The sequence below is a fragment of the Charadrius vociferus genome, unplaced genomic scaffold, assembly GCF_000708025.1.
Source record: "Charadrius vociferus isolate BGI_N301 unplaced genomic scaffold, ASM70802v2 scaffold136, whole genome shotgun sequence".
Classification (NCBI taxonomy): Eukaryota; Metazoa; Chordata; class Aves; order Charadriiformes; family Charadriidae; genus Charadrius; species Charadrius vociferus.
In genome coordinates, this window is record NW_009648960.1 from 1,403,420 (window position 1) to 1,414,528 (window position 11,109).

The 11,109-nt window shown below is 49.3% G+C and overlaps 1 protein-coding gene across 1 annotated transcript; it reads right to left on the bottom strand.

Moving 5' to 3' along the window:
- Positions 1–8,378: 8,378 nt before the first annotated feature.
- LOC104288737 (interferon lambda-3-like) lies at positions 8,379–9,603 on the bottom strand. Its single transcript, XM_009887591.1, has 5 exons — positions 9,442–9,603; positions 9,097–9,174; positions 8,779–8,922; positions 8,588–8,668; positions 8,379–8,474 (listed from the first exon to the last, which is right to left on the bottom strand). The coding sequence occupies exons 1-5, from the start codon at positions 9,601–9,603 to the stop codon at positions 8,379–8,381; spliced, it is 561 nt and encodes a 186-aa protein (XP_009885893.1).
- Between the last annotated feature and the right edge of the window lie 1,506 nt (positions 9,604–11,109).

Below are 11,109 nucleotides of genomic sequence, written 5' to 3' on the forward strand. Positions count from 1 at the left end.
ACCAAACCTGAAACTGGCTTTGGCGTATCAGAAGGAAGAGGATGTTGCGCGACAGTAACTATGGCAATGGTGCTTGCAGTAACACAGCTGCTAGTTCATATCCATGTGTTGCGTTAAGAGGCAAAGTAGTTTTGGCAGAAAATAAACCCCCTTGCATTCTAACACTCCTCACCAAGGTGGGAGGCTAGGTTTAAATTCTGAGTGATGCCCAGTTCACCACTATCAGTCCTGTGGCATTTAATATATTAAACTATTATGATTCCGGATATTCAGTCTGGTCGTGCTCATGAACTAGCACGGTCACTCTTTCGTCGCGTTCAAGGAGAAACCCAAATGACTAGCTACTTAGAAAGTGCAGTTTATTTAAGCAACAGATATATAGGTTCTTATGGGTTGCTGGTGATAAATACACTGTCTGCAAAGCACGTGCAAATAAAAGTATTGTTAATTATACAAAATGCATGACAAAGTTATAAACAATACAGCCTGGCTATAAATGTAGGAAAGAGACTCGCTAGAGAGATTTCTAAGTTCCTGGTAAAGCACTTGGTATAGTCTAAGACTTACCCAAAGGCGTCCCTATGGGGGGGGGAGGAAAGGCTCAGCCCATCGACTGGTCCCAGAAGTCAAAGGCGGTCTTTGATGGAGTCCTCCTTGACTTTTTCACGATGGTGTCTTCCCTGATATTCCCCCTTTCTTGGACTATTTTCATACTATTTTTTACCTTCAAGGTGGAGTTTGAGTGACTCCAGTCATAAATACCTTTATTATGATTGGTGTAAAATTCTCACATTTAAAGGTATAGTTTATGAAAAATTCAGGGCACAGACTCAAGGAGGAGTGGTTGCACCTTGGAGGTGGGTAGCCTTTGGGATGGAGGTGTGTTTAAGTATTGTAATGACATTATAACAAGCAAAGTTCACACAAAGGAGAGCATTTTGTCAAAATTTGACAAACTGTTGGCTCAGGGTAGTAAGTATGCAGCTTATCGTTTGTGCAGGACCATCTTGTTCCCATATCTGCTGTATTATCACAGGGCTTGGCCATAGGATTTCCACCCCACTCCACCCCCGTGTTGCTTTGCAAGCAATATTGTACAGGGAATCGCAGATGTAGTGGATTCTTTGCATATCTGCTGCAGCTGTATTTTACCCTAGAAACCTTTTGATTTTATACCTTTCCTTAATGTGCAAACAATGCTGTATTTTTGATCATTTTAGTAATTATTTCACACCGTGAAAAAAAGTAAATATCACTGATGTGAGGCACGTGAGATCATTGCCACATGTAACGCCTTTCCTCCCTCACGTTTCAACTCATGTCTGCTGCAAGCCATTTGGAAGAAGAACAGATCAGTGTAATTTCGTTGTGGTCATGATGGCAATATCAGAGCATTTTTCCACACACAGCTTTATTAAAGTCATATGAAAAGGGGATCTCAAGAGTTCTTGCAGTAACAGCTGGTTTCTGGTTAGTGTGCATCATGGTGGACAGTTTGTAAGCAGAGTGCTGAAGGAGAAATGCCAAGAGCAAAACAGCCCCATGGGCTCTGTCTCATGATGGTTACCAAGCAGCTGAGATTTGATGTATACTTTACGCACAATCATGCAACCCTCTGATTAAAATCAGTGTACATGTTTGACTGCTGATACCTATCAGAGACTGCGTTGACCTGGAATTCAGCTGCTGCTTTCCCTAGGCACCAGAGAACCAAACACCAGAGCAAGATTAGAGTCAGATTAGAAAGCCAGGTTTCGCCTGCAGGTCTAGGGAAAAAAAAAAAAAAAAAAAAAAAAAGCCAAAAGCTCCACAATGAGCTTTTTTTTGTTTGTTTTTTTAGCTTGTTTTTTAAAGTTTGGGTTTCTTGCCTAGACAGTCGTAATCTTGACTTGTGTTTCTTGAACAGAGTAATCTTCTCTTTGCATCTCTTGAAGCATAGTCTGCCTGCAGGACTTCATGTCCATGGTGGTCAACAGCCCCCAGTAACAACCTGGACTTTGGAGCTGGGGTTACACTATGGAGGAGCCAGCATGGCACCGTGACAAGGTGTTACATTTTCAGCTTGTGGTTCGCATGATAATTAACCCAGAACCCTTTTTCCTCCTTTAAAAAGAGATTCTGGTTTGTTTTTACGGGCATGCCTCCCAGTAATGCTGCCAGAGCCTGGGTACCTGCTCCGCTGTAAAGCAGACCTTGAGGTTTTTAGTCCATCCCCTAATCTGTTACCCATAAACATCCTAATGGCTCCTATCTCCATGCAGACATGGCGTGACACATTGCCTGCAGCCGTGAATCAGTTAATATGGTCAAAACGGGTGACTGACACTGCAGTCTATTGAGACAACAGCAAGTTCTGGGCAGCATTTTGCAGGGATAGAAAGCCAAGCAATTTGAGCACGCAGGCATACCCAGTAGCGCTGGTGTGCAAACAGGGTGTTTGGGATTAACCCTGACTTGTTCTTGCACTTACACAGCTACACTATGACAGACCGCAATCTGGGAAGTCCCCAGCTTGTTAGCTTTTAGGGAGAGAAACAGCCTTTAGAAATGTAAGGAGCAATGGACAGCACAGGGACTAAGAGGTCCTTCACTCTGGTGGGTTGTGGATTTCTCTTTTGCTACGTAAAATGATTCCTTGTGGAAACTGCACTTGAAGCAGCACCAAGAAAGCATAGTCACAGTCCTCCACCCCAACGCAGACGCATCCTCCCGGATAAGAACCATGGGGTAAACAAGGAACCAGGAATGACTTGGAGGAATATTTATGAAGCATATCTGAACTTTTCTCCTTCCTCTTTTTTCATTCCAGCATTTAGGCATGGGACCATTGTCTTGGACCTGTGAAGGCCAATGCCTTTTCTCTGAGCTTTCCTATAAACCAGCTTATTACTTTTTGAATTCCCTTATTACTTTGATGGCTTACAGTCATACTCTAGCAGAGGCAAGAGGCCGTTCCTTAAAACCTGAGCCTTTAAATGCCTGCACCAAAGGTATTTCAATGACTATATTTTCCTGACACACCTTCTCCCATTTCTGGCATTTAGCATAAGTCTCAGCCTCCTGTTTTGTAAATCTACAGTTTTTCTTTCTCAGAGGCGGTTACATTTACCTGTCAAGTCTGTCCATGCCAAGCCCAAAGGTTTCAGGCTTTTATCTGAAGCAGCTGGAGACAGAAGGGTTTGTGCAGTGGAAAGGATGATTGTGCACAGAGAACCACACACACCTGCCACCCCCTCCCTGCGGTCTTGGGGCAGTAAGGAGCAGCTTTCTGAGGAGAACGCAGAAATCAGACAGATTTGTTTAATGAAAAAGAAAGTGAAGAATACCCTGGGACAGGGGTGTCTTCCCTGTAGCTGGAAAGCTCTCCCAGCCCCAGCTGCAAGCACTTCTATCAGACCACGAGTGCAAAAGTAGAGTCAGGGGACCTGGGTTGTTGGGGGAATTTCTACAGAGACGGAGGAAATGGTTCAATCATAGAATCATAGGATGGTTTAGGTTGGAAGGGACCTTGAAGATCATTGAGTTCCACCCCCCCTGCCGTAGACAGGGACACCTCCCACCAGACCAGGTTGCCCAAGGCCACATCCAGCCTGGCCTTGAACACCTCCAGGGATGGGGCCTCAACAACCTCTTTGGGCAACCTGTTCCAGTGCCTTATCTCCCTCAGAGTGAAAAATTTCTTCCTCATGTTTAATCTAATCCTGCCCTCTTCCAGTTTAAAGCCATTCCCCCTCGTCCTATCACTATACACCATAGTAAAAAGTCCTTCCCCAGCTCTCCTGTAGGCCCCTTTTAGGTACTGGGAGGCCGCAATAAGATCTCCCCAGAACCTTCTCTTCTCCAGGCTGAACAGCCCCAACTCTCTCAGCCTCTCACAAATCACGGCTACAGAGGTGACAGCCAAAATGAGACTTCTGGAGTGCAGAGCAAGCAAATCATTACTAATTCAAGCAGCAGTGTGGCATCCCAAGAGCCTTCAACAGCTATCTTTTGGCCTGTTCCTCTAGTCGAAAGTCCTGTTTTTTGAATTAAAATGAGTAACCCATCAGCCACTCATACATGTGCAGCTGAAGTCATTTGCAGTTCAAAGTGAAGGTTATTTTTCAAATAACCTTTTTTGTCAGAGCAAATCAAAAGCAGGCGGATCTCACTGAACACTCTCTCCCTGGATGGCAACACGGGAACATCACAAAATGATTCCCAGTATGATTGCTGAGAGACAGGAATTATTATTTTGAATTATGAACAGCACCAAACGGGGGAAGAAATTACAACATCAAGAGCACCAGTACCTAGCATATTAGCAAACAGTACGTTCCCATAACACTAGCAGCAACTGATTTTCCTATTCCTCAGAGTGCCAAACATCCCCAAAAAATGCTCTCACTAACAGGTGAGACCACACTTATTCCTTACATATTATCAACCTGGATTCTGGTCAGAGGGTTTGGAGCAGAAGTTTATGACCCCGGAGTGTATAACATGATCCATCAATAAAATTCAGTTGCTGGTTTTCTTGATTTGCCAGCAGAATTGTCACCTCCAGCGTGTTAGACAACACTCTCTGCAAAGCTGCAGAGGTTTTGCGACTTGGCATCACTGTAAAGAAGGCTGAACTGAAAAACTACCAAACTCTGCTGCCTTTTCTGTAATTTGGTAGACATTTATTCTGCTTATTCAATAAAAGCACAAAGCTGTGTATATACACGAAATAAAAATGACACTGCCAAAATAAAACTCCACTGCATAAACAGTTCTTGGAGGGAGAAAATGAAACAGGTCTCACCAGTACATCTTAGCCATGTTGCCCATTGCAGGACCAGGACTTTTAAATGATGTTGAAAGTGGTACAAAAACCGCAGCAGAAAGGAGCAGCAATCAGGGAGTTTGTTACTGCCTTACCTTAGCCAGACACCTGCCAAATCCCAAAAGACCAAAGGACCTATTTTATTTACATCCTGCAGGATTCCACAAGGTTGCCTAAGTCAGCATAGGTGCCCAGGCTGGAAGCAACAAGGGCAGAGTTTAATGCAAACAAGATTTTGACACCTTCTGCCCTTCGATCACTAGAGCGGAGCCACCATCACCGCTGCCACAGTGTGTTTTGTGCTCTGCAACCACAGAGCTGTCTTCTCATAGTTGCCTTTGTGTTTCACCCCCCAACAATTCAGTCCCTTCCACAACACCAGTATTTTCTCCACGATGCTACAAATCACAAATGAGCAGCTGACCTGGGGTGACCTTTCCAGGAGTCGCATCCTTGCCCTCATCCTCCTTTCCAACCACTTGGTCTACCTCAACGCTTTCCCGATCATTTTCCAGCAGAGCTTCACACCAAAAGCTCCCCTCCACTGCAGTTTAAACATGCATCTGTCTACCCACCCCTTTGGGTTTCTTTCCAGTAAATTTTGCCCTTGGGGCTAGAGATCGGAGTGTGCGTGGGAACTACAGTAGGTGTCTCCCAAACGCCAGGGCCATACGGAGACACAGCAAAACCAAGGCTTTCTGCCATTCCTTCTGCTGTTTCTGTGCCTGAACTGAAATTATCACAGGGAAGAGCACGCCTCTGTCCGTGTCCCTGGGGAGGCTGGGAAACTGCCATTAACATCCCTCTGCGTTAACAAGCCGGGTGCTTGGTGATGTTCAGAAAGGTTCTGACTGCCCAGCGTCGCCCTCCCAGCACCCCTCTTCTGAACCTGCAGAGAGAGCTAAAGCACTTTTTGGCCACCTGTGAGCACCCTCCAGAAGAAGCAGAGGGGCTCCTGCTGAGCTACAAAAAGCTGGCAGGGATGTTAGACTGATGCTGACCAGCTGTGGCACTTGCAGCTCCATCCCCAACCCCATCAGCACCCCAAGAACCCTGGCTGCCCCATCTCTGAAGCCTGGGCCATCTGGCAACAGAACAAAAGTAGTCTCCCCAGCCTTAATTTGCAGTGAACTACACTTTGCGTGGGAGATACCAGGAGGTTAACCTGCCAAAGGCAGCCATGAGGGGGGAGCAGAGCAGGTATCAGCCCTTTCCTGCCCTTGCAGGACGTGCAAAGTGAGGAGCACCACAACAGACATGATGTCTCGTGAACCCAGCAGGGAGATGAAGAGGGACTGCTGTTCCCCAGGAGTGATTTCTGTTCTCGCCTTCTGCTCAGGAGAGCTGTACTGTGGCCCTGCTAGTGCTTAGGGAATAGACCCGATATCCTTCCCCGGAGACGGATGCTCGGGCAGCCCTGTGCCTTCCTGCCAGGTGCCGTGGCATCACATGCCATTTCGTGACAGCTGCTACCTCTATTTTGGGGGATAAATAGATACCTCTTGCCCTCGTTAGGTTTTCCTCTCCAGATCTGTATCTCATTTGGATATTGCAGCATAGCACTTTTGGCCAGAAACACTTTAAAAACAACCTCTCCCCATAAATGTTGGCTATATGTAGGCCCCATAGAGAGGGATTTCTTGCAAGACCTCAAAACCGAGGGGTGAAACATCGAGCGGGGCCAGGAGGAGGAGACATTGGGGTGGAGCCCTCCAAAGCAGGCCCTGATGGCATCTGCCTTTTCCTGGGAGCATGTGGCCACACAGGCAAAGTATTGCTGCAGCCTGTTTTTTTTGAGATGAGCTGTGCCTTGTTTTAACCAAAAAACAGGAGCCGATGTGCAATACCGGACATACTGCCGGGGCTCTCTGGCTTCTTCCAGCGAAGCCTCTCCATGTAGTGTGGAAATGCCTCTTGCCCCGGCGTTTCTAGTCTCAGGGTGGTGTGCGTTGGCGTGCCGGCAGCGGGACAGGCTTCCCTCACCCCTCAGGGCACGCTTTCCTCCCCACTTGAAGTCGATAAGGCCCAAGCGTGCAGGCATCTGCTTCAAGGCGCGTGCTTAGGGGTGTCTCAAGCGGCCAGAGCCCATCACTCCTGCAGAAGCAGGTTACATCCAGCTGCAAAAGACAAAGACAACAGCATTTCCCCACTTTAGTGCCTGGCTACCTTAGTATAAAGCATTATTTGGAAACATAACAGAAAATAAAGCTTTTTTGCCTCCCTATCAGCAACGAGGTGTCATTTTGACAATGTCCTTGCAAAGCCTGAGCAGGATGAGTGAGAGGTACCTGGGATATGCTTTGTGACAAGCATTTACGGCTCACATCCCCAGCTGTCTCTTTGTGGGACGCTGTGGCTGTGCTGTGGCTTGGCCACTGGCAGCTCAGTCCCCAACCCTGCAACCTAAAAGCAGCAACTGTAGAATTACCCCAGCCTCAAGTGCCTGATGGCTACCCTAAGCTCCTCTCCTTCCTGCCACCAAAACCTGCGCCTTTTGGGTCCCCAGGCCTTGGGTGGTCCCCAGGTGTGGCCATCACACGTACACACAGCCACCATTGCTGGTGGCCCTCCCCTGGCATCCTGTTTCCAAAGAACCATCTCCCTGACCTGAGGAAATAGAGATTGAATGAGAGTTGGGTCTGCTAATGGGTCCTTTTGCTCCTCTCCCCACTGGGTGTCTGCCTTCCCTTGCTCCTCTCTTGTCCTGACCTCTGGTTTGGTGCTTACTTCATTCAGGGATCTTCTGAGACCTCCTGGGATGACCAAACCTGGAGGCTTGCCCAGCCTGTACCAGGATGTGAGCATCGTGTTAGGCTGTAGGATCCTCATGCCCTGGTGTGCACCAACCAACACAGACTTCCATCCTGGAAATGGATGGCCTGCAGGCTCCTGTCCCTGAGAGGGCAGGGACACCCCCAGCCGCAACAGCATCCATCTGTCCCTGAGAGCAAACCCCAGGAAGTCAGTCAGGATAGACCCCCAGATACATCCCAGCTGGGGATGAACACGAGTGACAAAGGTTTGCTAATTTTCAAATGCTCAAAATTCGCCTCAATGTCTTCCTTCACCCCCCACCATAACTCGCTTTTCTGAAAGGATGACATTACAACAAAATGTAGTAAAAACAGATGACAGCATCTTGTCTGTTTATGGTATCTATTTTATTTTTCGTATTAAATAGCACGTAAAAAAATAATTTATGCAGGCAGATATACATAATATATTCTGTAATAAATAGCAGGTAAATAAAATAAATATTTCCTTAAAAATAGTCAATGTTTTGAAAACCAGCAAAACAAAGCTATCCAATAAATACATTCATCCCTATTGAACAGCATCTTTCAGGAATGGCATTTCTGTACATCCTCCTGAGCCATTTATAAATACACAATAAACCCCAATAGCTTAAAAAACTGTGAAAAAAATTGCTCCCCGAGTTCACATAAATAAAAAAAATGCTTAAATAGGAAATACAACCCAGCAATGCAATAAATATCATTTTTCCCGGTCCTCGGGGCATCCTTAGGGGCCGGTGAGTGCTGTGCCGTGCCAGCCACGCTGCCAGCGGGGGCTAAGTGCATTGGTCCCGGAGGGCTGCGCATTGCAGGTCGTTCAGCACTTGGAAGAGGTGGAGGATGGCAGAGGCCTCCAGGCAGCCTGTGGTCTCCTGCAGCGGGGAGAAGGGGCAGGTTAGCACCGGAGATGGGGTGCAGCAGGCCCTGTGCAGCCGTGCCATGTCTTAACACCCCGAAACCCCCTCGCCCCGCTGCCCTGACTTACTGTTTTCTTGGCCGTCTGCAGCTTCTGCAGCCAGTGCCTCAGTTTCCTGGAGGGCTGATGCGAAGGAGCCTCCATGGCCATCTGCAAGGAAAGTGGCTGTGTAAGGATCAGCAGTGCCCGGTGGCGCTGACACCAGCACCGGGGCCACTGAGCCAGCATGGGGCCAGGGGGTTCTGGGGGGGGACACTCACGCAGCCTCGCAGGTCCTCCTGGGCTTGGGTGAGGAAGGCCAGGGGCTGCTGGCGCATCTCGGTAAAGCTGGGGTTGGCAGGGAGCGCCAGCATGGCGGTGGTGAGATCCAGCTCGGCTTCCACCAGCATCACTCGGTCAGGCACCTGCAAGTGGGAACATACTGGTTAGGGACCCAAAGCCCCAGGGCTGGCTGTGGGCTGGAGGATGGGGGTCTCAAAGACCTGCCCGGTGGTGCAGATGAAGGTGGGACAAGCTGATGGGGTTCCCGGCTGGAGGGGCGGGTGTACCCCCTTTTTACAGCATTGTCTTGCTCTTACCGACAGCTCCGCCGGGCTCCATTTCCGATGGAAGACCCTGGTGTTGCATTTGCGATCTGACAGCAGCATGATGTCCTCCTGCAGACATAAACCAAGAGGGAAAAAAACTGTCATCTTGACTTTTGGTGATGTTGGGCAACCCCAGTCAGCCTTGAGGAGTTTGAAACCAGGATGAAATTTGGCCCAGCATCCTTCTTGTCCCCAAACTCCCTTGGAAAACATTCTCCTCATCCCCAAACTTCCCCAGAAAACTTCCACCTTGTCCACATTCACGGTCTTGAATTTGGCATCCCCTCTGCCTTGCCCCCTGCCAGCCCACAGTCCCTCATTGCCAGCGGTACTCACAAATTGCTCCTTCATTTTCTGCATGGCCTTCAGCTCGTGGGGCACGAGGAACTGGTATTTGAACAGGCTGCAGCTCTTCTTCAGGGCATCCTTGGGGAAGGCAGCCCCGAGGGTGGCCACCAGCAGCAGCACAAGCAGTGGAAAGAAGCTGAGGTGCAGCATTTTCCCAATGAGAGCTCGGTGGTGAGCAGGTTATAATGGGGTGAGGCAGACGCAGTGCAAGAAGCCCGCGAGGATGAACTGGAGTGCTCCGGGATGGATTCGCTAAATCCCTGATGTAGAGATACCTGACGGTGTTGCCGCGGATGGCTCGTTTGGCTGTGGGGTTGTTGGGCTGGTGACCAATCCCAGAGAATTGCTTTGCCTCCTGTCCTGTGTGTGCCTCGCTGCCCCATCTCCCTGGCTTTTATTCTGCCTGCCCGGTGTGACTGCGCTTTCAGGTTGACAGGAAAATCCGCACGCTGTCAGCTCTGGAAAGAGGAAAGTGAAAGCAGAAGAGGGATTCCCGCTGCCGCAAGTGTGGCAGTTGCGGGCAAACACGCACCTCCCACTACTGGCCCTGCCACCCACCTCCACGGGGCAAGCACACCCAACGCCCCAGGGATGGAGGGGGATGCTCAGGCTGCCTTCAGTATGCGCCCCTCCGAGGGAGCCGGCCGGGGGACACTGCTACCACATCGAGCGGCACAGAGATGCTGGCAAGTGCGGAGAAACCTGAGCACCACCCACCCAGCCCGGCACCACGCCGAAAGCTGCAGGAGACCCCCAGGCATGCAGTCGCACGGGGACAGCGGGCTCAGGGTGGCCGGGAGGGTCTCAGTGCCTCAGTTTCCCCACGGAAAGCGCAGAGCAACAGCCCTGGCAGGGAGGGGGGGAAAGCAGCAGCCAAGCAGAGGCTGTTTGGTATTATCCAGAGGCTCAGTATTATCCTCAGGCACCAGACTCACTACAAAAGCAGGAAAAAGGGTGAAAAAAGAAGCACTTCCACCTGGCATTTTCCAGGTGGGATGTAGGGTTGTGCAGGGAGGTTGCCGGAGGTGAGCAGGGCTGCCACCCCCACCAGCCGCTGAAGCTGACTGGGGTTTCCTCCCTGTAACCTGGAAATGCAAATATCATGTATTGACATCACTCCCCTGACAGCTGGAGTGGTGCCCCATTCAGCAAAACCTGTCCTTCCCCCAAGGTAACCTCCTGCGACGTGAACCAATCATCACTGTGCTTTGAGTTTCATGCATTCATCAAGCATTAAATATAGAAAATTAGGGCAATACCTGTATCTCAAAGGGAAATACACAGTAAGGCAGCAACAAGCATAAATGCACTTTGCGGTGCCTCACGTGGTGGCCATAGAAGAACACTGCTCCAGAAAGACCCAATTTTTTCAATGTTCGTATTTGGAAATAAACTGCTGACTTCAAGGAGTCCAAGCAAACGAGAAAAGTTCTTGCACAAGGTTGTGGAAAGATACACCTATGAGTAGGCAGACCAGCAAGGACATTCTGTGCTGAGTGGTGGAGGTGGGCTGGGACCTCTGGATGTTGTCTGGTCCAACCCCTGCTCAAGCAGGGTCAGCTGGAGCAGGTTGCCCAGGACGTTGTCCAGTTTTGACTATCTCCAAGGATGGAAACTCCACGGCCTCTCTGGACAACCTGTTCCAGTGTTTGACCA

What these genes read in the sequence shown, in the direction of transcription:
- LOC104288737 (XM_009887591.1), bottom strand. Translation starts at nt 9,603, where the DNA reads ATGCTGCACCTCAGCTTCTTTCCACTGCTTGTGCTGCTGCTGGTGGCC. An exon ending in AGAAAATGAAGGAGCAATTT is followed by an intron (nt 9,175 to 9,441) that starts GTGAGTACCGCT and finishes TTATGTCTGCAG; the next exon opens with GAGGACATCATGCTGCTGTC. An exon ending in GGAGCCCGGCGGAGCTGTCG is followed by an intron (nt 8,923 to 9,096) that starts GTAAGAGCAAGA and finishes TCCCACTTGCAG; the next exon opens with GTGCCTGACCGAGTGATGCT.